At 24.6% G+C, this 15,530-nt stretch overlaps 1 protein-coding gene across 5 annotated transcripts in view; it reads left to right on the forward strand.

Annotated features, from left to right (window-relative positions):
• The window catches only part of LOC119687741 (restin homolog), a 60,351-nt gene that overhangs the window by 27,594 nt on the left and 17,227 nt on the right, over window positions 1–15,530 (forward strand). For 4 of the 5 annotated variants that reach the window (XM_038102183.1, XM_038102181.1, XM_038102182.1 and 1 more), the window contains 6 exons: window positions 4,906–5,058; window positions 5,155–5,364; window positions 5,460–5,625; window positions 5,710–5,887; window positions 6,157–6,213; window positions 10,379–10,489. In XM_038102183.1, the coding sequence (XP_037958111.1) occupies window positions 4,906–5,058; window positions 5,155–5,364; window positions 5,460–5,625; window positions 5,710–5,887; window positions 6,157–6,213; window positions 10,379–10,489 (875 nt within the window). Of the gene's footprint in view, window positions 1–4,905; window positions 5,059–5,154; window positions 5,365–5,459; window positions 5,626–5,709; window positions 5,894–6,156; window positions 6,214–10,378; window positions 10,490–15,530 lie in introns of those variants that run through there. The other variant, XM_038102185.1, reaches the window with a different exon arrangement.

A 15,530-nucleotide genomic window follows, 5' to 3' on the forward strand; every position in this document is an offset into this window, starting at 1 on the left:
TGCATTTAAACATATTGTGGTTTAGATTTATTCATAAATACTTAAATTATAATTAAATTTTCTATCTCGTGTTTATTAATTTTAATTGTTTTTAATTATTACAACCATAAAATGGAATGCCTATCGTGCAAATTGATTGCATGCAAACTTATCATTATTTTATTAAATTTTACTTTTATTTTATTTATTCATTTACATATCTGCAACTTGTATCTCAGCATTTTATCTGCTTTGGAGCGTGAATGAATAAAAGTGTCAATAAAGCGCTTAATGTTGTCAAATTAATGAAGCCATTTCACATATTCAAGCCTACGACAACTTCACTAATGAAGCTTTTAATTATAATTTGAATGAATCTGAAATAAAATTTCAAAAATCAAATCATCAAATAAATTTTTAAGCTGTGGGCGTAATTAACCTTTTTTGCATTATTTAATAGAAGAAGTCATCAGGTTTTGTTGTTTTTTTTTTTATTTTAAGAGTTGTAATAATTTGCAAAAAAAAATGTTTTTTTTTGCATTTATTAATAAAGAAATCAGATATTATTTTTTTAATATTTAATACTGAAAAAGTGCATTACATTTACGTATTGCGGTGGTAATTAAAACTTAAAGATCATTCAATAAATAAATAAATGTCAATAAAAATGTAAATGTACACTGCATATGTGGGTTTTTGTTATAGTTTTATGTCAAAACAAATTTATAAAACTATTTATTTTATAAATTTTTAATGTCAATAAATATGAATAATATACATATGTAGGCTTCTAACTTTCAGCAATTTATATTATTAAATTCTTATCTATTTTACTACTCTGCACATATCGTTGCCTATTGTTACTCATACGCACTGAGGTTATAATGTTTCAAATAAACATTTATTATTATTTTACATATAAAGGAATAACAAAAATTTGATTCTTAAAGAATACACTGAACGTTTTGTTAACCCATTTGTGTAACTTAATGAAGTTCAGTGGTGTAATAATAATTTTCTTAGGTATAGTACTCAGTACACAATAGTAAAAATATCTCTTCATTTCATTTTTATTAGTACTTGAAGACTTATTTGTAATATATGAATATATAACGATGTTCTAAATTCTACTTACACAGAGCAATAATAGCATAATGACCTGATATCATTATATTTTATCTGTAATATGCATCACCCATATCCTTGAAACTAGGAGATATTCAAGAAATGGGGTCAGTTATTTTTTAATATAAATAGCTGCATCTATCTGTACAGCTATATGGTATAATAAAGTATATAATAATAAAGTATATATATAGTATATAGTATATAGAATTTTAAATGTATCTTCACATTCATTCTTGGAAGGCTGAAGAAAAATTTCATCCACCGAGCCCTACCACTTTCCGTTGAGCTAAGAATCGCATACACTTATTCAGAGCTATATATAATGCGCAATAATATCGTCATCTATAGCAAAACTTGATATACAAACTTCATTGTCAAGCTCAATATAATCATTAAGAATAGCATTGGTCCAGGCCTTGTTGAGTTATGCGCTTATCAACACATTTTTTGATTCATTTTTATATATAAGAAGACAAGAACATAAGCAGAATAGATGAGTTCGTGTGTTGTAATAAATTGTTGATAATTGTAAGTATGTTTATTAAATCCCCATGTCTTCCTTTGCAGATCATTATCTCCACTAACCAAGCGAACCACCCACTTTTTATATATTTGTCACCTTTAGGTTTCCACTGTCCCTTTAGATTATTTTTCAATCAAGTTTAAGAGTTTGAAACTCTCTGCCAAATATCGCAATCGGAGTTTTTTTTAGTGGATCCCAGAAGGGTGGCCAAAGTTCTTTGAAGGGGAGATACTTTGGTCACCCTAGCTGAACCCAACACAACAGGGTGACTGTTCTGTTCAGGAGATTATTTTGCTCACACTATAAAATAGGTAGGAACATAAAACTGTCACATTCAAAATTTTTTGACAGAACGAAGTCTGTCGGGTCCGCTAGTATATTATATTTATTCGAGTTATAGAGAAATTCGAGTAATAGAAGTTCGAGTTATGGAAGTCAAATTGTATGTAATTGTCTTCTAAAACTCTGTTGCTCTCTTTTTAGTTCGAGTTATAGAAGTTCAAGTTATGGAAGCTTGACTGTATTTTTTTTTTAAAAAGTTCAATTGTGAAAAATTTTAACTTGATCTTGCTCAATTGACTTTTTGGTTACGTGAAATTGAAACAAATTAAGTGAGGAATAACGAATAAAATTAAGCATTCCTCAGTTAAGAGTTAAAGCCTAAGATACATTTTAATAACCCTGTATAAAACAACTGAGAATACTGTATTTATTATAACAATTATAAAGCTTCAGATTCAGGGTTTGAGGAGGAGCGGTAATTGAAGAACATTAAATTATTTGTTGATTGAATTTAAAGTCAATGAAGTCAATTTCAAATATTAAGCTTTACTTTCATGGGAATATTAAGTTTCTTATGAATATTCATAAATATTATTTTATATTTTTATTTATGCAATTTGTAAGCTGACTGACGTTGGTGTAGATTTTAAGTAAATTGACTTAGCTTCGGCGTTTCCAAGCAATGCCGTGATTTTAGTTTCGCAAATTTGTGAATTGGCCATTGTTTAAAATGATTTTAGTTTTTGTAATATTATTAAAGTTTTTTATTTAATAATTTTTTTTTAAATTTTATTTTTATTTTAAAATGTGTGCACTCATTTCATGACAATTTACGCGTTTTGTTATAGTCTTCATGCTCGTTAAGCATTTTTGTTTTTTAAGTTTTTCTTTAAAAATTATAAATTATTAATGTCATAGATAATTTTTTTTTTTTTGCTGTTAATTTTCTGCATTAAAAATTCATTTTTCCAGTTGAGTTATCTGATGCATGCCTTCAGCAGTTATGTTGATGGCGAAATATGACATCACTTCATTTAAAATATAATTTTAAAATTTTTACTCTGTACATTTTAATGATTTCATATTTTTTTTATGACATACACTGTATAAACTGCATTTATTTATTTACTGACATTTTAGCGACTCAGCGATTGAATGTCAACTTTTAAGCTCTATCACTATGTGCTGTGTAGAACTGCCTTATATTTCTTGTTATTATGTTCTTATTATTTTAATTTGTTTTTACATAAACATTGAAAATATATATTATACACAGGCTTTATTTAGATTTTTCATTATACTCGTATAATGCTATTTTAGTTAATTAATTATTTTATTCATTCTATCTTCCCTACTTACTGGTCAATGAGATTTACTGAATTTACTCATGATTTACTGATCAGATTTACTATGGGATTACTAAACTTAATGAGATTTAGACGCTGTTAACTAGCACTTTTACTTTTGTTTACTTCACCATAGGTATGTGAGGTAAGTTGGCAGCGTGTAGTGTTTATTGCCTTTTTATTCTTTTTTTTTGCGAGGTGAACATGTAGGGAATCCAGTAACAAAGTAACAAAAGCTGCATTGATTTCTGAAAATGAGTTATTCAGGTGAAGTATAGTTAGAAGCCCAGCATCTCTTCTTGACACAATATATATTGTATTTTAATTAAAAGATTGCAAAATCAAATAATTTTAACGCACTGTTTTTGATATACTTTTTCACATTCTCGACTCTCAAGAGTTTGTGTATATCTTCTTTTCTAATCTATCAAGGAGCTTTTAAGTTACGTCTTAGTACAATATTTCAATAAGTTAAAAGTTTTCCAATAGTGGATAAAGCAATGTTAACAAAAGTAACATAGTCATAAAATAAAAAAAAAATAAAATAGGTCTAAAAACTTGCTGATAAAGCTCAGTTTTATTTTTTACACTTAACTTTCCTTATTTTAGTAGTTTTAGAGTATTCAGAATTATATTACAAAAGCCAGTTTTTTGATCCCTATATTCTCTAGCCTATTTATTGTTAACTGAACAATTACAATTACAAATGAAACAATATATGGTACACATGCAGTATGACATTTTTAATATATAACTTCATTTTAAATACCGCCGGCGCTCAAAAATCAGAAAAGTGTCTGAAACTGCCATTTTTGTCGTCCAAAAATTAATTATTTAATTTTTAATTAGTTTAATTATGTCATGATTCTATTCTACTTTTTTGGTCTTAATAACCCGAATTTTGGTCACGTCAGCAATTTTATTTAATTTACATTTACATAACATTTAATATATATTTATGTTTGTTAGACTCTAGACCCTAGAGTAGATAGTCAGTGCTACATCAATATTGTTGTAAGTTCTATAATTTTTTTAAAGAGTAACAGCAAATTCTATTAGTCAATATCTTATTTATCGTTACAGTTCCTATATGGATTTAACGTGCTTAAGTTAGAATCTTTGAGTAACTACCAAGACAGTAGTTTTAGTAATTATATCTAAATTTGATTTTTATGCAGATTCCCACAGTTGTATATCATATTGATTTAATAAAAACGTATAGTAGTTGTATGCAAAAATATTTTCCAATTTTCTAGAGAAATTAATTTTTTTTTAAATCAAAATATTAGCTATCGATTTCTACACATTTTACTACCCACCTTTCAGATAATTAATGAATATCAACCCAGAAAAACTATTTGTCTTATTCGTGTATTGGTATATTAGGTTATTTTAATTAAATAGTAACTATTTAATAACATAATATTAATACTTAATATGGTTTTGATAATATGGATGAAAAAGGTGTGTTTAACTATATATATATTATACTATATATTATAATATTTTAATTGTATATACACAACCTTTTTGAAGTAGTCATTTAATATATTATATTAATAATATGTGTAATATTAAGTTTGTTATAATGTTATTTTTAATGTATAATATATTAATAATTTCTTTATATATTTTTTTTAATTTCAGATCACGGCGCTATCTTAACAGCTGATACCGAACAATTTATAATCGGTCAGAAGGTTTGGGTCGGTGGCATACGTCCAGGACAAATAGCATATATTGGTGAAACACATTTCGCACCTGGTGATTGGGCAGGTGTTGTTTTGGATGAACCAAATGGTTAGTTATTGAGTTTTAAAATTAATTACAAAATTTCAATATAATATTTTTTTTGTAAAAAAATAAAAATAAAAAAAAAAAATTACAAAAATGAAGGTAAAAATGATGGCTGCGTTGCTGGTAAACGCTATTTCCAATGTGAACCGAAACGTGGTATATTTTCACGTTTAACACGTCTCACACTTGTACCATTAGCTAGCGCTTGCGTTACCCCAACTTCGCCTTTGTCCAAAAACTCACCAGAACGTTCACGTACAGTTTCACCAACTGCTAGCATTCGCAGCTCACTTCTGCGTAGCCCAAGCAGTAAGTATTAGATATTAAAAATTTTTTATAAGCATTTAATAATTTATTAAAATTCTAAATGCAACCATTAAATAACAAAAACAAAAAAACAAAAGAAAACGGACTTACCGTTGGTGATCGTGTAATAGTCTCATCTGGATTTGGTAGTCGCCCTGGTATTCTACGTTACTTGGGTGAAACTCAATTTGCTCAAGGAAACTGGTGCGGTATTGAATTAGATGAACCCACTGGCAAAAATGATGGCTCCGTTGATGGTATCAGGTTTGTTATAACAAATTGCAAATTGTCTTTCAATTTATATAGTTTTGTCATATTTTTAATAAATTTTCATTTGAAACTTTCTAGATACTTTGAATGTAAACCTAAATATGGTATTTTTGTGACAATAGCAAAGGTTTCATTATCGCCTTCATCGAAAAAAACGCGTCTTTCTAGAGCTGGCTCTCGCGAATCTCTAACATCCATTGGAACAATGAATAGCATTGCCACAACGAATACTTCGCGTATGCGAATGAATGCTCAGGTATAAAGCAAATTATCCACTCCAACAGCTTTGCTACAGTTTTACAGAATTTGCGATTTTGCATTCAAATATTTAATTTTTCAATTAATTTCAATTAAATTTAATATTTTTATTATGAAATGTATATGTTTCAAAAAATCAATTATTTTGAAAAAAAAAAAAAAACAAAAAAAAAAATGTTAGTTCAAAAATTATTCCTATTAACATTAACTAAACTAACCGCCGATTAACCTATTAAACCTTGATTATTATTTTCTCTCCAAATGCAGCGCAAATCGCCGTCAATTAAGCCAATTTCAACGCCAAAAAGTCAATTTTCCATGCAGGTATGCTAAAACTACTAGCAACAACCCTATTAACTTATAATCTATTTAAGCTTCTCCTAATTATTTTTTGTACTGTATTAAATGTCCTCCTTAATTAATCTATGTATAAAAATGTTATTGGTTATGCGATTATTAACGTCTAGGAAACAACTAAACTAATATAAGTTATATACTATATACTGTGCTCTTCCATTTAATATCTCTACTGCACACACACATGCACTAGGCTTGTGGTGTTCTCTTAATTTTTCTACTTAAATATTATCTATTATCTATATTTTATGGTTTAACATACCAATTCCAAACTGTAAAACATGTAAATACATATATATACAATATATATACAATATATATACAATATATATACAATATATATATATATATATATATATATATATACGTGTGTATTTTGTTTTGTTTCGTTAATTAACATTAATTTTAAGCTCAATATTTTACTACTAAAACTTGAAATAAGAATGCACTAACAACACTTTTTGTACAATAAAATTAAAATTATTATAGTCAAAAAATGTTTTTGGAATAATTATACCTTTTTTGGATTTAAAAATAAAGCAATTTTGCATTATCTAAAATATATTTTTGTGCACGCTTCTTTTATTTGTTTTTCTGATAATTAAATTTGCTTTTTGTTTTTATTTTATTTTATTATTAATTTTTTTTTTTCTATAGCTAAATTTTTCAAAATTAAAAAAATGCATGTATAATAATTTTTTTACTCCCAATAATAGATTCCTACCCCAAAATTTTATAAAACCTATCGGTTGATGAAGAAGTTATCTATCCATAATATCTATCCATAATAATAGAATTATTTAAACCATAAATCTTATTTTTATTTTGAATATAAGTGTTGTGGCATGAATTCACTTCCCCGCGCACCCTTATTTGACAATGCATTTTAATGCTGCCAGTCTTTCGTCTATGGTATATAAAAATATTGTATATATTTCGAGATATCCTCTAAAATTGTGAATTATACACATTGATAACGATAACAAAGTCTACATGCTCTATTAGGTCACAAAAACGACCGGATCTTGGTCTCGGAGTTACACATAGAGTTCGGCAATCTCTGCGCTTTAAAACAATAACAACGTCATACTCCATTTAGTTTATACAAGTTAAATTTGTAATATAATTGTTGCACCCCGAGAGCTCTTGACTTATAGGGTAATCAGTAACATAAACACAAAGCGTAATGTAAAAAGTTCCTAAATACAAAAGCCTCTACTAAAATCCATTGTCAAGTGACCATGCCTAGAATACTGTGTCAATGTTTCATATACTTTTTAATATATTTAATATATTATTATTAATATAAAAATTAATAATATTGATATATATACTTTTTTATTTACATATATATATATAAATATATATTTATATATATATACTATAGTAAATATCAGATTTGCAATACAAAATAAACACAAAATCTTTACTGGTATTCATTTTTAAAGATACCATAAATATAATTAGAATTACATTTAAACATTTAATTATAAATATATTATATTTAATAAAGTCCGTTTTATTAAAAAAGTCAACTGAACCACAACAAAGTATATATTAAAAAAACTTTTTGAAACCAATTTTATAAAGTACTTTCTTGTTGTATCTTAGCGCTTCTTTACTGAAATTCATTATGTAAATGTAGTTTGTTTTTAGTGTATGACCAACACTAAAGATATACGAACTTCTTCCTCATACCGATATATCTTAAATCCTGATCTTATCTTTTATCCTAATCCACTTATCCTTAAAAGATTTTATCCTCACTTATTCTCAAAAAATTTTATTCATATAAAAATTGTAAATACTCAATTTTCTTTCTCTGGGATTCATTTTTTCGTTTAAGCATATTTAGTTACTTAAAATTTAGTGAGAAATATCTATATTTACACTGGTCTGAAGTAATTATTATAAAATGTGAAGAAAACTTATAAAATACTTCATCTAGTAATATGTAATTATGTAGATACGTTATGAAAATTGAGGTTTATTTTATAGTATATATTTATTAATTTTATAGTAAATAATTTTTGCCTATCTAGGTATACTACATATATTTTAAGGTATATATAGTTTCATAAAATTGATTTAATTAATTATAGATGTCTCCCACATTCGTTGAGAGTGGTCCCAAACATATATTATTTTGATTTTATTTTTGTTTATTTAAAATAGTTTCCTACCGAGTCAACATCACACTAAAAATGTTTAACGAAGTTTTTATAACATAAATTGCCTTTAGTATGTTGGTCCACTCGTTTTCGACGCCCGAAATTATACCGAAATGATTTCTTTTGATATCCGAAATAATCGAAATTATACCGAAATGATTTCTTTTGATATCCTTTCCTTTTATGGTATAGTAAATGTCCAAATTAAGTACGCATGCTGGATGATCAATAATCATAATCATATGACCGTAATTATACCGAAATGATTTCTTTTAATATCCTTTACATTTATGATATAGTCAAAAAAAAACCAAATTAAGTGCGCACGCTGGATGATCCATACCAATAATACCCGACTCTCAACATCTTGGTCGAACTAATTAAATTCTAGCTAAAAATTGTTATAAAATTCCTAAATGGAATTTGGCGTTCCACGTCTGACCTTCTAGAATGAATACATTGTTAACAATTCCTTTTGAATCGGAGAAAACTGTCAACATCGTCTTGATTTTGATCCTTTGTATGCGTTATTTTCTTTTCTTCTTTAGTTCTTCTGATTACTTCCATATCACCAATATGGAGCTCTTATTAGAAACACTACGTTTCGGTTATATTGATTAATACAGATCTTGTGCAAATTTTCAATAAAAAATCTATAATCTATGCTTTTTATTTCTCTTTGATGAACGATTGTGCTTGATGAAAATGCCATCGAAACAAATGAAGTCAGTTAATCTAACGAAGAACCTGCTCCGCGGGATATGCATTTGATCCATTTATATATGTTTGGGTCACATTTAGACTATTTACAATGGAATTTTATATTCGCTCTTTGTTGCATATTATTTTTTCGAGCGATGTACAAGAATTGGTATTACATATTGTCGTATATTAAAAAAAATTTGCCTTCCTTTTGATAATATATATATATAAAATGTACATCATTCATCTTCCATTATATATTTATATATGCTGTTTTTCTAAGAACCAGTCTCATCGGGTATTGATCAATCTCTGTATATAAAATTATAAATTTTGAAATCGTATTAAGTTTCCTGGTATTAAGACTAACCATAATTGTTTAAACTGCACACATTATTCAACTACTATTATATACTTAAAGATGTTGTTCTGCTAAAAACTTTTATGGAATCAGTCCCTATCGGATATTGGACATAACATTGAGATTAATTTATGTCACCCTAGATATTTTGCCAGAGCAGCAGGGTTATCCTGAAATTAATAGCTGGATAGATAACTGGATAGATAAAGCATGATTTGATTTGACATTAGTTAAGACAATTTGAAAAATTTTAGATTACGCTAAAAACGTTCGGTGGGGCTATAAAATTTGACAAAATTTACGTTGAATCCAAATTCACCATTTGAAAACCCGATTAAAATAGTGTCTAAATTCATCATTGAAACAAATACAGATATTTTAATGACCTAGGAATAAACAAAGAGTTAAACAGATTTCTACGTTTTTAAAAGCTTTGTATAGTCTTTATATTTTATGAAGAGTTCTTCAAAATACTCTGGAGTACTTAGAGAACTCTGAAGTATAAGAGTTATTATATCAACTTTAAGTTTATATTATTTGCATTGATTCACACATTATATTTCGTATATTTCTTTTTAATTTATTTATTTTATTATACATATATAATTTTTAAATGTATGTATTATTATAGATATATATGCTATAAATACATTTATATAGATATGGTAATTTAGACAAATATAAATAATTATATACCACTGTAATGAAAAAAACTTTTGTAAATATATGCGTAGGAACTTGTAAATGTCTATTTCTGTTTTATCCAATAACATGTTGATATATGTTTTTATAGATATTTTTTGGGTTAACGTTTATATGTATATATCGAAAACAATATATATGCATTTATTGGCTTTCCGAATCGTAAACAAATATTTTTATTTTTTTTTTTCACTAGGATTTGCTACGCGAAAAACATAATCACATTGAGCAATTGCTGATCGAACGAGAATTAGATCGAGAAGAGGCACAGAATCAGGCGCTTCAATTTCAAAAGAATATAAACGAGGTAATTATCTTCAGCGATACTATATATGCGCCAGTTGTGTATACCAAACGACGACCTTATCGCCGTTTCTCACACCAACGGGTTGTAACACAAATGCCAATACTACGTTCCACTGTGTCCACGACAACTGCCACTAAAATCGCTCCAGCAGTAACATCAGCTGCTAAGCGATCTTCATTGACCACACAACAGTTAAAAACGAAACCGACAGCTAAAAAAGTTTGGTTTTCCGATAGAAAATTATTTCCAGTTGGTTGGTGAGGAAGTGTGAAGAATGGAATAGTTTATATATCCGGTTAAAAAATGTATCTGCGGTTTTCTAACATTTTTTTTTCTATTGGTGCTAAATTTTTTTATGTATGAATGACATATGTATGTAGTGACATTTGGTGCATGGCGGGGTTTAGTTGGGATTTGGAATTGTTTGTTCAAAAATTAGCGAAGGAACGAAAGCAAAAATTGTGTATCTTCTTAATTACTATTCTACTTTATCACAGTTGCATGTTATTTGTTTTGCTTCGTTGCGAATTGTATTTAACACAAAATGTTTTTATTTAACAATTTATCTAAAAGTTGTTTCAAAAGCTAATTACTTTTCTTCTAATTCGTTCGAGAACGGTTTTTCGTTTGCTGTTCCATTTCACAATTTTCACCAGTTTAACATAGGTTTTATGGATTTATGGATTTTATTTTATGGACTTCCTTAGGTGGCAATTATTTTTCATGTTTAGGTGGCAAAAATTTTCCATGTTAATTAACAATTTTTTTTTTTTTTATATTTTAGTCGTTTGTTATTAAATTATTTTATTATATATATTTACTTTTTATTTTTACACAAATATGCACACGATTTTTCATACAACCACAGAATATATACGTTGTTACGTTTATCAATTTAAAGCAAACTGTTAAATAAATATAAAAAAAATAAAAAAAAATATCTATTTTAAAAGTAAATTTATACAATGTTTATTTATAATACTACTAATAATTCCATTAGAAAATCAAAGTAACATGTGCAATATTATTGACTTCAAAATTATTGACTTCTCATTTATTAATTATGTTATAAATAAATAACTATATTATTTATAGATTATAAGATAATCAATGCAATCATTGAAGATATAATATCTGCAGATTTAAATAAAAATATAATTTAATTTGTATAATTAAATCTATAAATGCAAAACAAAATTATACCAAATTTAGCAATAATTATAACTATACATACTTTACATACTTACATAGTTTACAGCGGTTAGAATGTTAACAGACTAAAAAACAACATCTATCTTAAACCTCATTTGCTACACCGAAAGTTGTTGGCACTCCACTTATATTTTATATATAATACCACTAAAGACGTCTTTAATGTCAAAAAATATTTTGTCTATGTAAAAACTTTGGGTTTTATTGTAATATTTTACGTTATATAAAGACATTCATGTAAGTTTATGTTAATAAACTATGTTACCGATTTTAGACAGACTCTATTAAAAAATTTATGATTAAATTTAAATTTTCAGTAAATTCTACTTTTAATATTGATATGATCTAGATCGAGCAAATGTTTAAAATGAAAGAAAAATTTAAAAAAAAAAAATATCTTTGTTCTATTATATATATTCCATAAATAATAATCGCGAGCAGGTATTAGAGTATTAGAGTACATTAAAAGGTAGCGCCTAATATTTGAAAACAAAGCAAATTATCATTATATGTTATATTTTATTATTTTTTTAAATAATTAATGCTTAAAATATCTGGTGTTTTAAATACAAAAAAAAATTTATTAAAACAAATTATTTTTATTATTATTTATATACCATAGATTGTGTATTTCGTAATTATTATTTACTCACTATCTCCTTTTGTTTCCAAACTTACAAATAAATGATGAGTATTTGGCAATACTCGAAACAGCTATATGTTCAACCAAAAATTCAATTAATTAAAATAATATAAAATGATTTTTTGTTGTTGTAGTTCACTACTATTCTAAAAAACCCTCTTTAAAAAAAAAAATAAGAAAATAAAATTTTATGTGTGTAGATCATAATGATAATAAGTTCTTTTAAAAATTGAAATAATATGTATTAATTTTTTTATTCAAAAGAACTGTACAATCAACCCAAGTATACACTTTTATTATTCTTTCTTTATTTTTTATTTTTATTTTTTGAGATTACCCTTTTTCTATATAAAATATATCTTTTTTCGTAGATCATACAGTTTTTGATTATTCATTTTTTTTTATAAAATATTAATAATTGTAGGCAGCTTTAATATATTAATTCAATTAAAATACATTTTTTTCTTATATTTTTTTATATTTATAATATTTAATATTTTATTAAAATTTTAGTATTTATAATTTAATTTTTTCTTTCCAATAAGTTAAAAACAAATTTACAAAAATAAATGAATAGGCTTAATTAAAAAAATAAAAAATTTAAAAATAAAAATATACTGTTTAATTGCAAAAACGTTAATATGTTTTAATTAATATGTTTATTAGTTTTCGAGCAGAAAGTAAAAAAATTATAAGAAGAAAATCTTAAACTCAAAAATTAATATTTAATTATATATATTCTTTTAATAACTACTCTATTTTTCGTTGGTTTTTCCCAAAATCTTAACTGTTACATATATGTATTTATTTCTGTAACTATAACAAACCAACAAAAATTAAATAAAACATTAATATATACTAATTTATTTTAACAATTTAAAAATATTCATAATATTGTTTTTATAATTAAAAATATTAAAATTAATTATTTATCTAAAGTATTATCTTCTTAATTGTAGTTAACAGTTTGTACTTTCTACTGCTAATTTAGATTTATTTATGTTTATATAATACAAATTAATAGAAATTAATTAATTAATAATAATTTATTACTTAAAATTAGTAGTTTAATTATTTAATAAATTAACATAAATTTTTAAACGTGATCGTATTTTGATTTTAATTAACTAGTAATTGTCATTAATATAATATTAATATATCAAATTTTTTCCTCTTTAACTTTAAAAAATCAATTCAAAAAAATAAGAAACTTAAAAAATGATAAAAATATTGATTCATTCGGTATAAATATCGAAACATAAAAAAATATATGGTTCTCCCTAGTAATTATAAAGAGATAAAAAAATTATCTATCAGTTTTATCTTCAAATATTTTTATTAATTTTGAATTTTTTTTAAATATACAGTATAGGTTGAATATAATAAACATTTACTTATATGTTTACCATTACAAATATATTAAAATATAAATTTAATTTTTTGTTATTGTAATAAAAAAAAACAATGTAAAAAAAATTACAGCTTTTAATTTAATAAAAATATAAAACTAATTAAAATATTTTATAATTTTATATGTACTTGTTGATGTATGCTTGTATAAAATAAAAAATTTGTATTTCTTAAGTATTAATTAATTATATAATTTCAATTTTTTTTATAATATTGTATTTTGTTGCTTATATATACTTAATTGGTTTTGAATATTTAAATTCAAATATTTATTTTTATTTTAATATTTTTAATATATAATGTGAAAACCTTAGTTTTTAGTTAAGTATTAATCTATAATTTTATTTTATTTTTTTTATATAGTTTTGGGTTTTTTGTTATTCTTTTTTTTTAAATATTAAAAAAAAAAAATTTAAATATTTCTTTTTTAGCTTACATGTTCCATATTGTTATGAATGCTTATTAATAATTTCGATTCTTTTTATAATTTTTTATTTTATTTAAGCTTTAAATTTAAAAATATTTTATTTAAAGATTAACTTTCTCAATATATAATGGAAAACATTTTAAAACATTTTTTTAATTTAAATATATTTTATTTAAAGATTAACTTTCTTAATATATAATGGAAAAGATTTTATTCTAATTAAATTTTAATTTGTCATTTAATTTTTTTTTGTTTTTTGTAATTTCAAATTTTATGGTACATACATACATATATACGTATTTTATTTCGAGTATTAAAAATAAGCTTTAAATTCAAATATATTTTTGTTTTTATTATTTTATATACCTAATATATAATGTAAATAATATTTCTATTAGAAATATTAATTTGTGGTCTTATTATTTTTATAAAATAGAAAAATGCTTCAATTAAAATGTATTTAAATATTTGCAGTAGTAGTTATTATTTATTTGTTAAAAAAAAATTAGTTCGTAGTTAATATTTAAATATAAACTAAATGATTTCTGTATAATGTATTATAAACATAACCATAAATGAAAAATTGTGTGCATAAAAAAAGCTTGGTTTAAAATGAAAAATAATATTATACTAGATTATTTTATATTTTATGGATATATGTGATTTTAAGTAATATACATACTCTCCTCAAACGATGTGATTAAAATTATTTCAATGAAATATCTTACACTTCAAAAACTTTCATTTAGCACCAAATCAATCGTTCTTAGTTTTTATTATTATTTGTACTTTGTTTTTATTTGTATAGGGAAATCAAATATTTCTTTGAGGTTTCTCTTCTCATTAAATATATATATTTATAATATTATATGATAAGTTAATTAAAATTTTCAAATTGAATATACATATGAGTCATGTTAACAACTATCTTACATTATGTTAGTAATATCATTGAATCTTAAAGCAAAGAATTAAACTATAATTTTCAGTAAGGTTATACCGGTGATCCCTAGTGGATCCACTTAGGCCTATTGGCCCATTGTGATGTAATTTTCAGTTACTCTATGTTAATAGGACTTATTTGCATAGAAAGTATGCTTCTGTAATTCACAAAAAAAAAATAGTTCATTAAACATTTTATAATGAATTATTGAATTAAATCATTCATCTGCTTCAATATATCGAAGAAATTGAGCAACTGAATAGTTTAACAATTCATATAACGTTGGATGTTCTTTTGAAATCGTGTGCTTAGCTTTAGTCAAATAACTCATTAAGTCACAAGGGACTTACTTACAATTTTTATAAGACAGTAAATATTCAAATTACAATAAAAAAACGTTTTCTTT

This window comes from Teleopsis dalmanni, chromosome X (assembly GCF_002237135.1).
Source record: "Teleopsis dalmanni isolate 2A chromosome X, ASM223713v2, whole genome shotgun sequence".
Lineage (NCBI taxonomy): Eukaryota > Metazoa > Arthropoda > Insecta > Diptera > Diopsidae > Teleopsis > Teleopsis dalmanni.